Source organism: Oncorhynchus mykiss, chromosome 2 (genome assembly GCF_057628025.1).
Source record: "Oncorhynchus mykiss isolate SJ-2025 chromosome 2, ASM5762802v1, whole genome shotgun sequence".
In the NCBI taxonomy this organism is placed as follows: Eukaryota; Metazoa; Chordata; class Actinopteri; order Salmoniformes; family Salmonidae; genus Oncorhynchus; species Oncorhynchus mykiss.
The window spans coordinates 91,647,755-91,668,258 of record NC_143023.1 but is presented as its reverse complement, the minus strand read 5'-3'; the positions used below and the strand labels follow the sequence as shown (position 1 = coordinate 91,668,258).

Genomic DNA, 20,504 nt, shown 5'->3' with positions numbered 1-20,504 from the left:
TTTAAGCCCAATTCTAGGGTCTAGAATCACTTAAGTGTGTTTGGTTTGGACTGTGCGGGTGGGAGGAGTTCCGACTGCTCCATATTCAAAAGTGGGGAGGGAGGCTTCTTCAAGGAACCCCCTCTCCTCCAGTTATAAAGAGACCACAGTGCCTTCAAGACAAGACATATTAACGGCTTTGAACAATTATTGTGTTATCGGGGTAGCCGATATAGCTCTTCAAATTTGTTGAACGTCGACAGAACTTATTTATGGTCAGTTGACAAGGTTCTGTGAGCGACGAGATCTCGGGAAGGAGATCATGGAATACATGAACGATAAATTCGCATTGAAAAGTCAAGCGATTAAGGGCAGCGACTACTACATGGGCTCTGGCGGCGCGCTGGACCAAGTTATGGAGAGTTTGGACAGTGTGCAGTACTACAGCAAGACCTCGCCCAAGTGTGTGCAGGCCTTCGGGATACAGAGCAGCGAGCACCACTCGCGAATGGAGCGGTCCTCGCCTTGCGGAGACCAACACGGTTAGTTACTGGAACCTTTTCCACTCACGATGCATAAAACGCTACCAAATATATTTTTTTAACTGTCGCTGAAATTGGTAGGCTATGAGATGTGTTACGATGCATTAGGCCTATAACTAAATGTACATGCATTATAGTCTATACTTGCAAGTAAAGTGTTACCCACGTTTTTTGTTCTCAAAATTGTGCCTGAGAAATGAACATGGTAGGCTACTTGTGCGTAAATTCCTCACATCTCCACATTTATGTGCCATATCTCAAACAAGTTTTTTTGAATGTTATGTGATTCTTATTGCTCTAAATCCATAAACTATTGAATTGCGGCAATTGAGTTATTTTTTTATATTGCCAAGCTAGCAACACATTGAAAGAGCAATGGGCAGATGTGATCATATTTAAAATCTACCTGTTTAAATGAGGAATGGAAGTATGTTTATAGGCTCACATTATTGTGGTTTTGTAAATATTATTTTACATCACCAAAACTGAAATATAACCGTACTGCAAAATATTTCACATTCACCGCATATAGGTTACATAACAAATATGCCTACATGCAACATCTCATCTCATCTCATGTAAATAGATTCGTCAATGGCCTATTATTTATAGCCTCACTCATCTGTCATAGATTACTTAATATGGCACATGCCTATATTTTTGCAACATCTGCGTTATTCATTGATTTATAATACAAATAATACCTTTTATTTTTCTTTCATATAGCGAATTATGGTGTCCAGAAAACGGAAGATACCTTGCACGCGGACCTTGGAAGGTCGATCGACAACTGTTGCAATCTGAGGGCCTCGCCGGTAACGGCGTGTCAAGAGAAAACGGATTTGGACGAAATGGGTGACAAGTGTGACAGTAACGTATCGAGCAGTAAGAAGAGGCGACACAGGACGACATTCACGAGCGCACAGCTGGAGGAGTTGGAGAAGGTGTTTCAGAAAACTCATTACCCAGATGTTTATGTGAGAGAACAACTGGCGATGAGGACGGAACTAACCGAGGCCAGAGTGCAGGTAATATAGACCTACTCTCACTGTCCTTCCGTTGTTCTAGTGCCACGTTGTTTAGGAACAGAATCGGGAACATCACATGTAGCTTACTATTGACTGAGATCACTTTGGTCTTATTTTAGGTCTATTAAAACAATTTGTTATGTATTTAGAATGTACAAAATAAGTAGGCCCAAGGTTATTTAATGTAGTGCAATGCAGGCCATTTAGGCTTTTTAACCATATTTTTTGAGCATATTTTAAGAATTACTACTGTCAATTAAGAATTGATCCTCGATTTCTTTATTGGCTCTGTATTTGTGTGACGGCTTGGTGAACTTTAAATGTCATCTAACAGAGCAATAGGTTAAGACAACGCTGAAAAAGAAGGGTACATGTTGACCAATTTCTTTATTGACAAAGTTTGCTTATTTTGTATCTCTCGTTCCCGTTTTAGGTGTGGTTTCAAAACAGAAGAGCCAAGTGGAGAAAAAGAGAACGTTATGGACAGATTCAACAGGCAAAAAGTCACTTTGCAGCCACATACGACATATCCGTGTTGCCAAGAACAGACAGTTACTCACAGGCAAGTTTGCTCTTTCACCAGAACAACAATTTTATTTGCCACTATTGAATCGGTTTTTTTTGTCTCCGTCTTCTGTAAAATCATATAATCTGAAATTAAACATATGGTTTTGGTAGGCTATACTAAGTTCTAATTATTGTTAATAATGACCTAATATCATTTGTGGAGCATGTCGTGCGTTAAAATGGAATAGGTTAGACTATAAATAAGTGCTGTTGACCGCCACAAACCCTTGATAGATTGACCAACTCTGACGGCGGGTTCGATTTATCATGCACCATATTTCAGATAAGATTTCCAAAGTTGATTAGAAGGTATCTCGGCAAACCACTGAAAGCCAACATTAAACGTTAAAGCCATAACGGGCTGCCAGAAAGCATTACTCAAAAATAAAATGTATAAAGCCTTCATTCCCGTAAATAATGAAACATGTTTAACTTTGTCTGACCCATCAAAATCCTTAGTTGGGGTGTGGTCACGCCGTCAGTGTAGAACGCGTTAGTCGCGTTTGAAGTAAATAGACTACTCTTACAGACTAACGTCGTTGAAGAGGATTAGCTTTGAAGATGTAAAGGCGTACAGCCAGGCTCTCAATGTCCTGTCCTAAATCCATGCCTGAATTCCCTCTCATATGTTTCTCATATTAACACTAGAATAAAGCCATCGCCTTTAATATAGTTTATCCAGATATATTACTTACTATAGAGGGCACTGACGCCAAGTGGTGGATTGAAACATGCCCAATATTTTACTGTTTGTTTCAGACCATGACTAAATCCATTTGAAAGTTGATGATTTCTTCCTTGTACATACTGTAGGGGGAACATGAGTTACATTTTTTGGGGGTTGGACATGGACATTTCTATGAAAGAGTATGATCTGTATTGGTTTTAAAATGTGAAGTTTGTGTAAAATTGTTGCTATATTTATAGATGGTTGAGGTCATATCTGATATGCTCTCTGATGTCATATGTTTAGGGAAATAATTTTGTTTGCAACCAGTTGAAAATATAAACGCTAACAAATCGTCATTACTTATAACCACCAAACCAGACCACAATCTTCACCTGCACCACAATTAATTGTCTTTCTAATATTTGCTAAATTTGTCTGTAAACCAACATTTGGCAGTAGCCTACTGTAGTTCCAGCCCAGTGGTACACTCTTAGAAAAAAGGGTTCCAAAAGGGTTCTTTGGCTGTCCCCATAGGATAACCCTTTATGGTTCCAGGGAGAACCCTTTATGGTTCCAGGGAGAACCCTTTATGGTTCCAGGGAGAACCCTTTTTGGTTGCAGGTAGAACCCTTTTGGGTTCTAGATAGAACCCTTTTGGGTTCAGATCTTACAGATATGATTTTTCCTGGTTAATCAGGAATACAATTTGTGACATCTGGACTGAAATCTGAAATGTAAGCTTCGGCTATAGGCTATCTGAAGTAGCACTTTATAAAAAGAAGATACCCTCAATATACTGTAGAATAGAATAACTTCAACGCAATGTGGACATTTCCCTATGGCCTCACAATGGCAAAGTACTAAACATCAGTAGCACTTCATAATCAAAGCCAAGACCAATCAACTTCTCTGGTAGAATAATAAATAACCAGATAATTAATGATCTGTTTTATTTTACTCCACAGATCTCCAACAACCTGTGGCCCAGCCCTGCTCCCAGTGGCTCTGTGGTCTCCTCCTGCATGCTCCCCCGTGGATCTCCCCCATGTGTCACCTCGTATTCCCACTCCCCCCGCTCCGCAGCCGACCACGGGTACGTGGGCTTCCCCAACCAGCAGAACCAGTTTGGACACGTCTCCCTCAACAACTTCTTCACGGCCGACTCCCTCCTCACGCCCTCGCCCAATGGACACCCATTCGAGACCAAGCCTGAATTTGAGAGACGCTCATCCAGCATTGCTGTGCTGCGGATGAAGGCTAAGGAACATGCGGCCAACATATCCTGGGCCATGTGATTGTGAATGTCTCTTCTGCATGTCCAGCCAGCTGACTGACTCACAGCCTCTCTAACTTTAGCATTACTACTGCGCACGTTTATAACCCCCAATGTTGACTGACAGAAATCTGACTGTGACACTGATTGATTGAAGAGGACATACAGAAGTCAAAATAATGTAGGCCTAGATGCTGATAACTGACTGGTTGTCTCCGAGACTGTAGAGACATGAAGCCTCTCCATGGAGTCAACAAACTGTGAACCTGTTGGTCAAAAGAGTCAAATGTCAGAGGAGATGAACTGCTTCAAGATTTAAAGGTCTGCTCATCGAGGTTGAGCAGTGCATTTCAGTTCACAACACACAGATGAAATTTACTTTCAGGTTAACACCCGATGTTAAACAATGCATTGCTGAAAATGTACCCCTCTGTGACTTGAAAACTCTGAGCCGGTTCGAGCACTCCATTAAGAGTGGTGCAGCGGTCTAGCACTGCATCTCAGTATTAGAGGCGTCACTACAGACCCTGGTTTGATTCCAGGCTGTATCACAACCGGCCGTGATTGGGAGTCCCATAGGGCGGCGCACAATTGGCCCAGCGTCGTCTGGGTTAGGGTTTGGTCGGGGTAGGCCGTCATTGTAAATAAGGATTTGTTCTTAACTGACTTGCCTAGTTAAATAAAGGTTAAATAAAATAAATAAATAAAAAGCATGCTTTGTATGTCCAGGAAATAATCCATCTAAAGATCAACTATAGTATGTCCTATAAGTTGAGGACAGTGTGAATATTGTAATTCCCTGTGCTTTATAATTCCATTGCCCTACAGTCACTAAAACGATGCACACACATCTTAGAGGTAGAAGGCCGTGTTGTTATGATTCTGGATGGTCAGACAGCTAGCAACAATGACAAAAAAGCTGCTATGTGGGGAATCGTAGGTGGCTCGTTTCAGCTCGTTGTCTTGTTATTGATATCATGTCTTGTTCCGAGTTGTTTTGACTCAAGCCACATCTATGCTAATATGGCAAAAATTCACTAGCTAGCTAACCAACAACTGTAACAATGTATCTGAGAGACAACTGCTCATTGTGAAAATGTATTTATGTTTTTAATAAACATTTGGAGACTAAATATATACGTTGTCAACAATCTTGTCTGTTTTGCCCCAAGGGTATTGCACGTATTGGTTTTGTCACAAACAACCCAACCTTCTACTGTATACCACTCAGGACTTTCAGAGCAGAACAGAAATGAAATGGACTGACTTACTAACATGTCTGCAGTGTGCCTTGCGGTAAAGCTATGTAACCTCATTAGCTGTGTCTGTGTTGTGCTACAAGGCCCCAGCACAGGAAGCAGTTAGACATTTTGTCATTATAATTTCTATTAAAATGATCAAATAAAAAGATAATAAAAACCTCAATTGTGATAGATTATGTTTTATTATATTCACACAGTTTAGGATTCACTCATTGTAGACAAGGAATAATCTGCTTTACAGGGATGTAACCATAGCGTTACACTACAGTAATATACTGTAATTTAACTATTGACGTACCTAGTATAATGTGTATAATCTACATGGAAATTAGAATTATCATTAAAAAAACTTCAGGCACTGCATCTCTTCAGATACAATATAAATCGTTGATATTATTATCCAACTTAATCCCCCTCTCCCCCCTATAGTCACATGTATTCCTATTATCCCACCACATGGAAACAGGAGCATGTTCTCTGCCTTTCTCCTCTGCTGAGGGCTGACGTCAGCCCTTTGTGTTTCTCTCTCTCTGAGATCACTGTCTGTTCTGTAGCGGATAGCGTCTCATCGTGCAAAACCTGTCCATATGAACAGTATGCTTGCTTTAAGTGTAACTTATGTCAGATGCTTTGACATTGCACTACCTTTGTTTTCCTAGGGACACTACTTCACTTCCTGGTTATTGTCAATAAAAAGTATGCATCAGAGTATTTTATCTAGGAAATACAGTACACGTGTCAAAACAAGGGTCCTTTGATGAGAAGCTTAATTCTTGGGTCAATTTCAACGCATATCATAATGGGAATGATGGAATTTTCTTGGCTTCGGATTATCTCTACTTTTAATTAAACTCTGATTCTTATCTTACAAAAAAACATCTATCTTTATTTAACTAGGCAAGTCAGTTAAGAACAAATTCTTATTTTCAATGACGGCCTAGGAACAGTGGGTTAACTGCCTTGTTCAGGGGCAGAACGACAGATTTGTACCATGTCAGCTCGGGAATTCGATCTTGCAACCTTTCAGTTACTAGTCCAACGCTCTAACCACTAGGCTACGCTGCCGCCCCTATGCATCTAGCATGTTCAGTAGACATCCAATAGAACATATATCACATTAGACAAGCTCATGGCAAGAAGCTTTCTCAGTAATGGACCACCCTCCACTACCCCTTACAGACAGTCTCTGTGTGTGCGCACATGTGCATGTGTGAAATAATGTGTTTTACTGTATCTGAATGGCCATCAGTTACTCCCCCGGGAACTTCTTCCGTGTATCCCCCCTGGAGTATGTCCCCCCCTGTAGTATGTCCCCCCCCCCCCCCCTGTAGTATGTCCCAATTCCTCTGATTCCTGCGCTTTATCCCCCCCCCCCCCCCCCTACAGTATTTGTGATTACAGAAACAGGCCGGCCAGGCTGAAGACAGATGTGTGGGAAGAGGGTGGAGGAGTCATCCCTGCCTCATCCCAGGGCAGGCTCCCTGCTTCTACAGACTAGATCCATCACCAGCTCCAATGGGTTTGACCTCGCTAGGTTAACCTAAACCATTAATAAGACTGCCCCTCTCTCCCTCCCTATCATGGTTGTGCTGGGGAGGATTGGACCTAGTGGAGAGGTGAAGGAGGTGATGACTAATGGGGTAAGTGAGGGAGGAGAGGACTGGCGGAGGTGTGGGAGGAGAGTACTGAGGGGGGAAGTGAGGGAGGAGAGGACTGGCGGAGGTGTGGGAGGAGAGTACTGAGGGGGGAAGTGTGGGAGGAGAGGACTGGTGGAGGTGTGGGAGGAGAGTACTGAGGGGGGAAGTGAGGGAGGAGAGGACTGGCGGAGGTGTGGGAGGAGAGTACTGAGGGGGGAAGTGAGGGAGGAGCGGACTGACGGAGGTGTGGGAGGAGAGGACTGTGGGGGAGGTCTGAGAGGGGAGGAGGGGGGAAGTGAGGGAGGAGAGGACTGAGGGGGAAGGTGGGGGAGGAGAGGACTGAGAAGGGAGGTGGGGGAGGAGTGGACTGAGGGGGAAAGTGGGGGAGCACTGAGAGGGGAGGTGGGGGAGGAGTGGACTGAGAAGGGAGGTGGGGGAGGAGTGGACTGAGGGGGAAAGTGGGGGAGCACTGAGAGGGGAGGTGGGGGAGGAGAGGACTGAGAAGGGAGGTGGGGGAGGAGTGGACTGAGGGGGAAAGTGGGGGCGACTGATGGAGCTTGGCTGAGCTGTCGAAAGGAAGACATACAGCTACATCAAACAGAGTTTGAACAGAAGGTATCTGAAGTGTGTAGCTTCCTATAGCTGCACCATTTATGCTTTAGTGGATCAAGGGTTTTCAAGAGGGCATTTTCACCTGATTGATAAAATAGTCAGGTCAGTTAGGGAGCCTGTACCTCTCTCTCACTCCAAGCTACAGATCACCTCCCTCTAGTGGTTGATATGTATTGAACAAAACTATAAACACAACAATTTCAAAGATTTTACTGAGTTACATATAAGGATATCAGTCAATTGAAATAAATAAATGAGGCCATAATCTATGGATTTCACATGACTGAGAATACAGATATGCATCTGTTGGTCACAGATACCTTAAGAAAAAGGTAGATTCATGGATCAGAAAACCAGTCAATATCTGGTGTGACCACCATTTTCTTCATGCAGCGCAACACATCTCCTTTTGCATAGAGTTTATCAGGCTGTTGATTGTGGCCTGTGGAATGTTGTCCCACTCCTCTTCAATGGCTGTACGAAGTTGCTGGATATTGGCGGGAACTGGAACACGCTGTTGTACACATTGATCCAGAGCATCCCAAACATGCTCACATGTCTGGTGAGTATGCAGGCCATGGAATAACTGGCACATTTTCAGCTTCCAGTTATTGTGTACAGAAGATCCTTGCGACATGGGGCCGTGCATTATCATGCTGAAACATGAGGTGATGGCGGAAGATAAATGGCACGACAATGGGCCTCAGGATCTTGTCATGGTTTCTCTGTGCATTAAAATTGCCATCGAGGAGCATCCAGATGCTGCACTTGATGAATTTAGAAAATTGCTTCTTCCAATTATTGATAAACATGCACCTGTTAAGAAATTTACTGTTTGAACTGTTAAGGCTCCATGTATTGATAAGGAATTGAAATATGGTTGAAAGAGATGGGGCAAATGTAGTGGCTAATAAGTCTGGCTGCACAGCTGACTGGCTGGCTTACTGCAAATTGAGAAATTACGTGACTAAACTCAACAAAAAGAATAAGAAACTGTATTATGAAGCCAAGATTAAGCCAATGATATACACTTTGGAGTCGAAAGACAAATATATAAAATTAGACAAATCAGATGGCTTATTCATTACAAAACCATTTGAGGTTGCCGAATATTTAATGATTACTTCATTGGCAAAGTGGCCAAACTTAGGCAGAAAATGCAACAACAAACAGTGAGCCATCGTACTCATGCATAAAAAAAAACAATGAAAGAAATTCTCTGTAAACAAATGAACAACAGACTTCCAGCATGATTATAGAGAAGGGCACTCAACACAAATGACTGATGATTGGTTGAAAGAAATTGATAATAAGAAGATTGTGGTTGCTGTACTGTTAGATTTCAGTGCATCCTTTGATATTATTGACCGTAACCTGTTGTTGAGAAAACTTATGTGTTATGACCTTTCAACCTCTGCTATATTGTGGATTCGCACCTCTCTAGGCCCTCTACTCTTTTCTATGTTTACCAATAACCTGCCACGGCATTAAACAAAGCATGTGTGTCCATGTATGCTTATGATTAAACCATATACGCATCAGCAACTACAGCTAGTGAAGTCACTGAACCCCTTAACAAAGAGTTGCAGTCTGTTTTGGAATGGGTGGCCAGTATTAAACTGGTCCTGAACAAATCATTCCCTATGTTCTGGACCTCAGCTGAATCTGCTTATGAATGGTGTGGCTGTTGAACAGGTTGAGGAGACTAAATTACTTGGTGTTACCTTAGATTGTAAACTGTCATGGTCAAAACACATAGATTCAATGGGGAGAGGTCCACACTCCACAAAGCTAGTTTCATCTTAACTTGATTATTGTCCAGTTATATTTACAGTTCTGCAAAGAAATACCTAGTTAAGCTGCAGCTGGCCCAGAACAGAGCGGCACGTCTTGCTCTTCATTGTAATCAGAGGGCTGATATTAATACTATGCATGCCAGTCTCTCTTGGCTAAGAGTTGAGGAAAATTCCACATTTTTTGCATAGTCAACTTATACACAGCACTGACACACACACGTACCCCACCAGATATGCCACCAGGTGTCTTTTCACAGTCCCCAGGTCCAGAACCAATTCAAGGAAATGTACAGTATTATACACAGCCATGAGTGCACGGAACTCCCTTCCATCTTATATATACGCAAGTGAACATCATACCTGGTTTCAAAAAACAAATCAAGCAACACCTCACGGCACAACGAGTCTCCCCCATGTGACCTACTTGTTGTGTGTATGTACTGACATGTATGTGGAACTGATGCACACACACACACTACATGTTCATGTTTTTAAATGTATGTAAATGATAAAGTCCTTTGTATGTAATGTCTTTTTTGCTATGTGTTGGACTCCAGTAAGACTAGCTGTTGCCATTGGTGTCTGCTAATGGGGACTAGACAGACTAGACTAGCCGTCGGCTAATGGGGACTAGACAGACTAGACTAGCCGTCGGCTAATGGGGACTAGACAGACTAGACAAGCCGTCTGCTAATGGGGACTAGACAGACTAGACTAGCTGTCTGCTAATGGGGATCCTAATAAATCTACTCTGGTGCTACATCCTGGGCCAGGTACAATTGTCTGAAATTCCAGACTACTTTTCCTAGTGACCCAGATTTATAGCTCACTTTCCTATGCTTTCCTTGGTCTGTTGGAATAAAAACAATAACATGCCAATGCTGATCGAAATTCCTGTTCATGTGTCATAACAGAACAGTCAACGTCCCATGACTTCAGCGAGAGGATGCTTTTCTTTCTAATGGCTCAGCAGTCAGCCAGTCAGCCGGTGTCAGTGGCCAAAAGCCTTTCAGCAGGTCCCCTATCGTCAGTGCAGGGAGAGAGTGTTGACCAGCGAAAGTGGGCCGGAGCCTGCTGAAATTCGGCCATCAGCACACTGCAGAGGGATGCCTGTTAAATCTAATTATGGAAGGATAGGACTCTTACTGTGGCCTGTCTGTCTGTAAGAGGAGAGGAGCAGCCATTTTCCTCTCGTAGGAAAGAAAAGGCGTCTGATTACTGTCTGCAAGGCATCATATTGGATGATAGTTTTTGTGAGTGTGGGGGGCGGGATGTGTGTGTGTGTATGTGTGTTTGAGTCTATGTGTCTGTGTGTGTGTGTATGTGTGTGTGTGTGTGTGTGTGTATGTGTGTATATGTGTGTGTATACGTGTGTGTGTATATGTGTGTGTGTCTGTGTGTGTGTGTGTGTGTGTGTGTTTGTGTGTGTGAGTATGTGTGCCTCTCTATGTTTTTCTGTGTGTGTGTCTCTCTCTCTGTGTGTGTGTGTATGAGTCTGTGTGTCTCTGTGTGTGTGTGTGTATATGTGTGTGTGTGTGTATATGTGTGTGTGAGTCTGTCTCTCTCTCTCTCTCTCTCTGTATGTGTGTGTGTGTGTGTGTGTGTGTGTGTGTGTGTGTGTGTAACCACGGCTACATGTAGTCCAATACCCTGCGACCAATGGAAGATCCGGACCCGCATCCCCTTCCATTGACATCACCTCTCTGGTGTGCACAGGGAGGCTGTGACATCACACACACCCGAGGTCCTGAGGGCCGTCTGTTGTTTTGTGGATTCTGTACTTTAGCGTCATGCCTTGAGAGAAATGCTGAGTGGAAAACTATCTTTTACATGAGATTATTACACTAGCCGTTGTTTCTTTGCAGACACCCTCTGTTTCATTCAGATGACTGATAATCAACGCTTAACACTCCTACCACTGTAACTCCAAACATTTGCCTTTGGCCTACAATAACATTACTAACACCCATTTCCACTGACTTCTCGCTAAACATCACACACACACACACACACACACACAAACGTGCAGGCATACACACACCTCCCTTCCACACACTCCTTAAGTGTGTGTTTTCTCTTCATCAGGCCGACACTCCACTGACAGACGTTTCAGGCAGGTCCCATCGTTCATGCTAACTCCCAGCCTGCACTGGGGTCCCTGGTGTTTTCAAACTCCTGTGGTGTCAGAGGCCAGCTATCCCCCGTCTGCTGCTGACAGTTATGGATGTTCGGTAGGAGAGCCATTGAGCCTTGTGTGTGTGTGTGTGTGTGTGTGTGTGTGTGTGTGTGTGTGTGCGTGCGTGCGTGCGTGCGTGCGTGCGTGCGTGCGTGCGTGTGTGTGTGTGTGTGTAATATCCCAGTTTTATGATTTATGGGCCAGTTCCTTGAACTGTCTCTCCAGTGAAGAGTGACTTATGAAGTGAGCCGTTACTTTTTATTTTCTTCAAAGCATCAGGCAAGTGAACAAATACTGGCTATGTCATATTTCTAAAGCCTAATTGTTGAAAAGTTCCCACTGAATAGGGTATTTTTACGAGTTACTGTAAAACAAAAAGTTATTTTTTAAGCAAAAACCTGATTGTAGGAAATCCGTATCAAAGGCTTTATTTAAAAGGTTGTGCCAGTTTATGAAACTTCAGTTGCAAACAATCTACATAGTTCTGAATAAATTGTTTATATGTTCCGTTTTGGTCAAACTCATCTATGTATAAAATTCAGTGCTGCTAGAGTTGCTGTCAGTTGAGAATTGCAAAGGTTCTCACAGTATCAGAGGTAAACGACTGAATTAAAATTATGGTCTCAGGTTTTCCATTACAGTTAAGTGTGTTTGCATGCGTAGACACACACTCATAGTATAGCTACGTAATCATACATGTTAATACACAGTCCATCCAATTGTCATGAAGTTCATCACGTACTGAATTAGACCCCTAGAGACAGACACACAGACACACAGACACAATGAACAGAGAGACCTATGCCTGACATGTAAAGCTATAATTAGAAAAACATGTTGAGTAATTTGTCAATGGACGTGCATTGGTAAAAAGCAATTCACTCATGAATAGTCAGATGAGACATATCCCTGGTGAGATTAGCAATGTTGCAGATGCTGAAATAAACTCCCAATGAGAACACTCGCTACACGCAACTGTGACGTCTTTGCATGAGAAATTGACTTCGGAAGATGGACAGTGGTTACCAACGTGTAATTAACTGTACTTAATGGGTAAGTAAGTTCCTGCTGTTCAAACCCTGTTACTTTCAAGACACTGCATCTCTCTCTCTCTCTCTCTCTCTCTCTCTCTCTCTCTCTCTCTCTCTGTCATTTTTTTGTTTTAAGTCTTTTAAGCCTTCCCCAAGCCAAAACGTTGGATTTGTTTATTTCTCCCAACTGTGACATCTTTGCATGGGCAATTGACTCCGGAAGCTAGACTTCTCAAGATGGACAGTGGTTACTGTGTAATTGTTTCTCAATTCTCCAATAGAAAGCGATCAGGGACTATCACTGTTCAAAGTGTCATTATTCCCTGGAGGAAAGGGAGCAAGAGGAGGAGATAATCAGCTGTTGATTGACAGGGATCCACGTCTCGCCTCTCCTCTCGGGTTGATGCACGTTAGTTTAAGGGATTTTAGAGAAGAAGTGGAGGCTATTAGCCATCTCAACCTGGAGTGTAGTGACTGAAAATTTGGAGCTCTGTTGTGCTCTGTTTCTCCTCCACTGTAGCTCACTAATTATGTTCGGGGGGAGGGAGAGGGTGAGCAAGGTTTAATGCCCCCCTTCTGATTGGGTCTGGTGAGTCAACCAAGGGGACAGTCTTTTAGTGTGTCTCCCCAGCCCTTTTCATCACCCCTGGAGGGAAACCCTGTGGAGTGTGCCGAGTGGTGGGCAGATTAGGTTCTGTGTCTCTTCTTATCCTTCGCTAATGAGTCTCTGGGAAATAATTACTACTGTTACCACAGTTAGCTACTGGGATGGCCACTAACCCTAACCCCAGCTTCATGTCCACATCCTGGTTCTACCCTATGTTACAACTTCTAACAATGGTGAGTGGAGGAGTCAAGCGCAGAGAGCAGGTAATTCAGTACGTGGATATTTTATTCCATAGACTGTGGAGCCACGACATGCAAAACACCAGGGCGCATGAAACAACCCGTCCCAAAATACAACGGACTAAAACTGTCCGGGAACACTCATACACCAGATAACAGAAAACAAGCCCGCACAAATACCCAGCGGGCCTAGTGCCCTTAAATAGCCTACAAACAAACACTAACTCAAAACAGGTGTACCCAATTACCCAATAAACAGAAACAAACGGAAAGGGAATCGATGGCAGCTAATAGGCCGGCGACGACGACCGCCGAGCGCCGCCCGAACAGGAAGAGGCACCATCTTCGGCGAGATTCGTGACCTAACCCTAGCTTCATGTCCATATCCCAGTTCAACCCTAACCCTAGCTTCATGTCCATATCCCAGTTCAACCCTAACCCTAGCTTCATGTCCATATCCCAGTTCAACCCTAACCCTAGCTTCATGTCCACATCCTGGTTCTACCCTAACCCTATCTTCAACCACAATCTACCCCTAACCCTAGCTTCATGTCCACATCCTGGTTCTACCCCTAACCCTAACCACAATCTACCCCTAACCCTAGCTTCATGTCCACACCACAGTTCAACCCTAACCCTAGCTTCAACCACAACCTACCCTTAACCCTAGCTTCATATCTACCTCCCATCCCAGTTCAACCCTAACCCTAGCTTCATATCCACTTCCCATCCCAGTTCAACCCTAACCCTAGCTTCATATCCACCTCCTATCCCAGTTCAACCCTAACCCTAGCTTCATATCCACCTCCCATCCCTGTTCAACACTAACCCTAGCTTCATATCCACCTCCCATTCCAGTTCAAACCTAACCCTAGCTTCATATCCACCTCCCATCCCAGTTCAACCCTAACCCTAGCTTCATATCCACCTCCCATCCCAGTTCAACCCTAACCCTAGCTTCATGTCCAAATCCCATCCCAGTTCAACCCTAACCCTAGCTTCATATCCACCTCCCATCCCAGTTCATCCCTAACCCTAGCTTCATATCCACCTCCCATCCCAGTACAACCCTAACCCTAGCTTCATGTCCAAATCCCATCCCAGTTCAACCCTAACCCTAGCTTCATATCCACCTCCCATCCCAGTTCAACCCTAACCCTAGCTTCATATCCACCTCCCATCCCAGTTCAACCCTAACCCTAGCTTCATATCCACCTCCCATCCCAGTTCATCCCTAACCCTAGCTTCATATCCACCTCCCATCCCAGTTCATCCCTAACCCTAGCTTCATATCCACCTCCCATCCCAGTTCAACCCTAACCCTAGCTTCATATCCACCTCCCATCCCAGTTCAACCCTAACCCTAGCTTCATGTCCAAATCCCATCCCAGTTCAACCCTAACCCTAGCTTCATATCCACCTCCCATCCCAGTTCATCCCTAACCCTAGCTTCATATCCACCTCCCATCCCAGTACAACCCTAACCCTAGCTTCATGTCCAAATCCCATCCCAGTTCAACCCTAACCCTAGCTTCATATCCACCTCCCATCCCAGTTCAACCCTAACCCTAGCTTCATATCCACCTCCCATCCCAGTTCAACCCTAACCCTAGCTTCATATCCACCTCCCATCCCAGTTCATCCCTAACCCTAGCTTCATATCCACCTCCCATCCCAGTTCATCCCTAACCCTAGCTTCATATCCACATCAGTCACTGGCTTTATCAATAAGTGCATCGAGGACGTCGTCCCCATAGTGACTGTACGTACATACAACTGGGTCCTGGACTTCCTGACTTCCTGACGGGCCGCCCCCAGGTGGTGAGGGTAGCTAACAACATCTCCACCCCGCTGATCCTCAACACTGGGGCCCCACAAGGGTGCGTTATCAGCCCTCTCCTGTACTCCCTGTTCACCCATGACTGCGTGGTCATGAACGCCTCCAACTCAATCATTAAGTTTGCAGACAACACTACAGTGGTAGGCTTGATTACCAACAATGACGAGACGGCCTACAGGGAGGAGGTGTAAGCCATAAGGCTCTCCAGAGGGAAGTGAGGTCTGCACAACGCACCACCGGGGGCAAACTACCTGCCCTCCAGGACACCTACACCACCCGATGTCACAGGAAGGCCAAAAGATCATCAAGGGCAACAACCACCCGAGCCACTGCCTGTTCACCCTGCAATCATCCAGAAGGCAAGGTCAGTACAGGTGCATCAAAGCTGCGACCTAGAGACTGAAAAACAGCTTCTATCTCAAGGTCATCAGACTGTTAAACAGCTATCACTAACTTTGAGTGGCTGCTGCCAACATACTGACTCATCTCCAGCCACTTTAATAATGAAACATTTATATAATAAATGTATCACTAGCCACTTTATATAATGTTTACATACCCGACATTACTAATCTCAAATGTATATACTGTACTCTATACCATCTACTGCATCTTGCCTATGCCATTTGGCCATCGCTCATTCATATAACTTTATGTATATATTCTTATTCATTCCTTTACACTTGTGTGCATAAGGTAGTTGTTGTGAAATTGTTAGATTACTTGGTAGATATTACTGCATGGAACTAGAAGCACAAGCATTTCGCTACACTCGCATTAACATCTGCTAACTATGTATATGTGACAATTACAATTTAATTTAATTTAATTTGATTACATAACCCAACCAGAAGCCATGGATTACAGGCAACATTGGCACTGAGCTAAAGGGTAGAGCTGCCGCTTTCAAGGTGCGGGACTGCCCAGTGATAAGAGCCTACCAGACGAGCTAAATCACTTCTATGTTCGCTTCGAGACAAGCAACACTGAGGCATTCATGAGAGCATCAGCTGTTAACGACAACTGTGTGATCACGCTCTCCGTAGCCGATGTGAGTAAGACCTTTAAACAGGTCAACCTACACAAGGCTGCGAGTCCAGACGGATTACCAGGACGTGTGCTCCTGGCATGTGCTGACCAACTAGCAGGTGTCTTCACTGACATTTTCAACATGTCCCTGATTGAGTCTGTAATACCAACATGTTTCAAGCAGACCCCATAGTCCCTGTGCCCAAGAACACAAAGGCAACCTGCCTAAATGACTACAGACCTGTAGCACTCACGTCCGTAGCCATGAAGTGCTTTGTAAGGCTGGTCAACACCATTATCCCAGAAACCCTAGACCCACTCCAATTTGCATACCGCCCAAACAGATCCACAGATGATGCAATCTCTATTGCACTCCACACTGCCCTTTCCCACCTGGACAAAAGGAACACATATGTGAGAATGCTATTCATTGACTACAGCTCAGTGTTCAACACCATAGTACCCTCAAAGCTCATCACTATGCTAAGGATCCTGGGACTAAACAACTCCCTCTGCAACTGGATCCTGGACTTCCTGACGGGCCACCTCCAGGTGGTGAGGGTAGGTAACAACACATCTGCCACGCTGATCATCAACACTGGTGCCCCCCAGGGGAGCGTGCTCAGTCCCCTCCTGTAATCCCCGTTCACCCATGACTGCATGGCCAGGCACGACTCCAACACCATCATTAAGTTTGCAGGCAACACAACAGTGGAAGGCCTGATCACCGACAACGATGAGACAGCCTATAGAGAGGAGGTCAGAGACCTGGCCGGGTGGTGCCAGAATAACAACCTATCCCTCAACATAACCAAGACTAAGGAGATGATCGTGGATTACAGGAAAATGAGCATTGAGCACGCTCCCATTCTCATCGACGGGGCTGTAGTGGAGCAGGTTGAGAGCTTCAAATTCCTTGGTGTTCACATCAACAACAAACTAGATTGGTCCAAACACACCAAGACAGTCGCATGGGTTGCATGGGTCCTGAGATCCTCAAAAGGCTCTACAGCTGCAACATCGAGAGCATCCTGACAGGTTGCATCACAGCCTGGTACGGCAATTGCTCGGCATCCGACCACAAGGCACTTCAGAGGGTAGTGCGTACGGCCCAGTACATCACTGGGGCAAAGCTGCCTGCCATCCAGGACCTCTACACCAGGCGGTGTAGTCTAAGGAGATGATTGTGGACTACAGAAAAAAGGAGGACCGAGAACACACCCATTCTCATTGACGGGGCTGTAGTGGAGCAGGTTGAGAGCTTCATGTTCCTTGGTGTCCGCATCACCAACAAACTAGAATGGTCCAAACACACCAAGACGGTTGTGAAGAGGGCACGACAAAGCCTATTCCCCCTCAGGAAACTAAAAAGATTTGGCATGGGTCCTGAGATCCTCAAAAGGTTCTAAAGCTGCAACATTGAGAGCATCCTGACAGGTTGCATCACTGCCTGGTACGGCAATTGCTCGGCCCTCCGACCACAATGCACTACAGAGGGTAGTGTGTAAGGCCCAGTACATCACTGGGACTAACCTGCCTGCCATCCAGGACCTCTACACCAGGCGGTGTCAGAGGAAGGCCCTAAAAATTGTCAAAGACCCCAGCCACCCCAGTCATAGACTGTTCTCTCTACTACCGCATGGCAAGTGGTACCCGAGTGCCAAGTCTAGGACAAAAAGGCTCCTTAACTGGTTTTACCCCCAAGCCATAAGACTCGTGAACAGGTAATCAAATGGCTACCTGGACTATTTGCATTGTGTGCCACCCCCCTTTTACGCTGCTGTTAGTCTCTGTTTATTGTATATGCATGGTCACTTTAACTATACATTCCTGTACATACTACCTCAATTGGCCCGACCCACCAGTGCTCCCACACATTGGCTACCCGGGCTATCTGCATTGTGTCCCGCCACCCACCAACCCCACTTTTACTCTACTCTCAGTCTCTACTCTCAACCCTAACCCTAGCTTCATGTCCATATCCCAGTTCAACCCTAACCCTAGCTTCATGTACATATCACAGTTCAACCCTAACCCTAGCTTCATGTACATATCCCAGTTCAACCCTAACCCTAGCTTCATGTCCATATCCCAGTTCAACCCTAACCCTAGCTTCATGTACATATCCCAGTTCAACCCTAACCCTAGCTTCATGTCCATATCCCAGTTCAACCCTAACCCTAGCTTCATGTCCATATCCCAGTTCAACCCTAACCCTAGCTTCATGTCCATATCCCAGTTCAACCCTAACCCTAGCTTCATGTCCATATCCCAGTTCAACCCTAACCCTAGCTTCATGTCCATATCCCAGTTCAACCCTAACCCTAGCTTCATGTCCATATCCCAGTTCAACTCTAACCCTAGCTTCATGTACATATCCCAGTTCAACCCTAACCCTAGCTTCATGTCCATATCCCAGTTCAACCCTAACCCTAGCTTCATGTCCATATCCCAGTTCAACCCTAACCCTAGCTTCATGTCCATATCCCAGTTCAACCCTAACCCTAGCTTCATGTCCATATCCCAGTTCAACCCTAACCCTAGCTCCATGTCCATATCCCAGTTCAACCCTAACCCTAGCTTCATGTCCATATCCCAGTTCAACCCTAACCCTAGCTTCATGTCCATATCCCAGTTCAACCCTAACCCTAGCTTCATGTACATATCCCAGTTCAACCCTAACCCTAGCTTCATGTCCATATCCCAGTTCAACCCTAACCCTAGCTTCATGTCCATATCCCAGTTCAACCCTAACCCTAGCGTCATGTCCATATCCCAGTTCAACCCTAACCCTAGCTTCATGTCTATATCCCAGTTCAACCCTAACCCTAGCTTCATGTCCATATCCCAGTTCAACCCTAACCCTAGCTTCATGTCCATATCCCAGTTCAACCCTAACCCTAGCTTCATGTCCATATCCCAGTTCAACCCTAACCCTAGCTTCATGTCCATATCCCAGTTCAACCCTAACCCTAGCTTCATGTCCATATCCCAGTTCAACCCTAACCCTAGCTTCATGTCCATATCCCAGTTCAACCCTAACCCTAGCTTCATGTCCATATCCCAGTTCAACCCTAACCCTAGCTTCATGTCCATATCCCAGTTCAACCCTAACCCTAGCTTCATGTCCATATCCCAGTTCAACCCTAACCCTAGCTTCATGTCCATATTCCAGTTCACATGTAGGACCTCTTCTTTTAAAAGTTTGACTATCTGTGTGTGCGCATGTGTCTTCAAGTATGTGTCTGTGGGCGGCAGGTAGCCTAGTGGTTAAGATCTTTGGACCAGTAACTGGAATGTTGCTGGTTCAAATCCCTGAGCTGACTAGGTGAAAAATCTGTCAATGTGCAAGGCACTTAACCCAATTGCTCTTGGTAAGAGCGTCTGCTAAATAACTAAAATGTAAAAGTGACTGTGGTGTGTAGCTGGGATATCTCCAAGATTGATGACTCCACCACATGAAAGCAGACAGGGGGGAATGGTTTATGCTCCATGGCTCTGTCAGTATGCGGGCCAAGCCAAACTGGAGCTGGGATCTTCAGCAGCTTCTCTGTAGACCTTTTATCTGACTCTGTTTACTCTGCACCTCCAGGTATTTCAGATAGCAGTACATATTCATGGAAGCATATGTAGCATAGTGGGCTTGCCATCAGGGATAGAGATAGGGACTGAAACATACTTTATTTGGATAGTCCATCTGTAGATGCTGTACAAATAGTCATACTATCAACAAATTAGCTGTTGATAAACAACTGCTAGGGCTAGGGCTAGGGTTAGGGTAAGGGTTAGTTAATTTAAATGTTACTTATAATCAAATCAAATCAAATCAAATTTATTTATATAGCCCTTCGTACATCAGCTGATATCTCAAAGTGCTGTACATAAACCCAGCCTAAAACCCCAAACAGCAAGCAATGCAGGTGTAGAAGCACGGTGGCTAGGAAAAACTCCCTAGAAAGGCCAAAACCTAGGAAGAAACCTAGAGAGGAACCAGGCTATGTGGGGTGGCCAGTCCTCTTCTGGCTGTGCCGGGTGGAGATTATAACAGAACATGGCCAAGATGTTCAAATGTTCATAAATGACCAGCATGGTCGAATAATAATAAGGCAGAACAGTTGAAACTGGAGCAGCAGCACAGCCAGGTGGACTGGGGACAGCAAGGAGTCATCATGTCAGGTAGTCCTGGGGCATGGTCCTAGGGCTCAGGTCCTCCGAG

The 20,504-nt window shown here is 44.8% G+C and overlaps 1 protein-coding gene across 1 annotated transcript; it reads left to right on the top strand.

Annotated features, from left to right (window-relative positions):
• The first annotated feature begins 232 nt into the window (after positions 1 to 232).
• Positions 233 to 5,194, top strand: alx1 (ALX homeobox 1). The gene is made up of 4 exons (XM_021576768.3): positions 233 to 521; positions 1,248 to 1,549; positions 1,983 to 2,111; positions 3,752 to 5,194. The coding sequence occupies exons 1-4, from the start codon at positions 302 to 304 to the stop codon at positions 4,079 to 4,081; spliced, it is 981 nt and encodes a 326-aa protein (XP_021432443.1). The 5' UTR covers positions 233 to 301; the 3' UTR covers positions 4,082 to 5,194.
• The last annotated feature ends 15,310 nt before the right edge of the window (positions 5,195 to 20,504 follow it).

Coding starts and splice junctions, on each gene's coding strand:
- alx1 (XM_021576768.3), top strand. CDS start 302: ATGGAATACATGAACGATAAATTCGCATTGAAAAGTCAAGCGATTAAG. Junction 522..1,247: donor GCCTTGCGGAGACCAACACG/GTTAGTTACTGG, acceptor TCTTTCATATAG/CGAATTATGGTGTCCAGAAA. Junction 1,550..1,982: donor TAACCGAGGCCAGAGTGCAG/GTAATATAGACC, acceptor TTCCCGTTTTAG/GTGTGGTTTCAAAACAGAAG.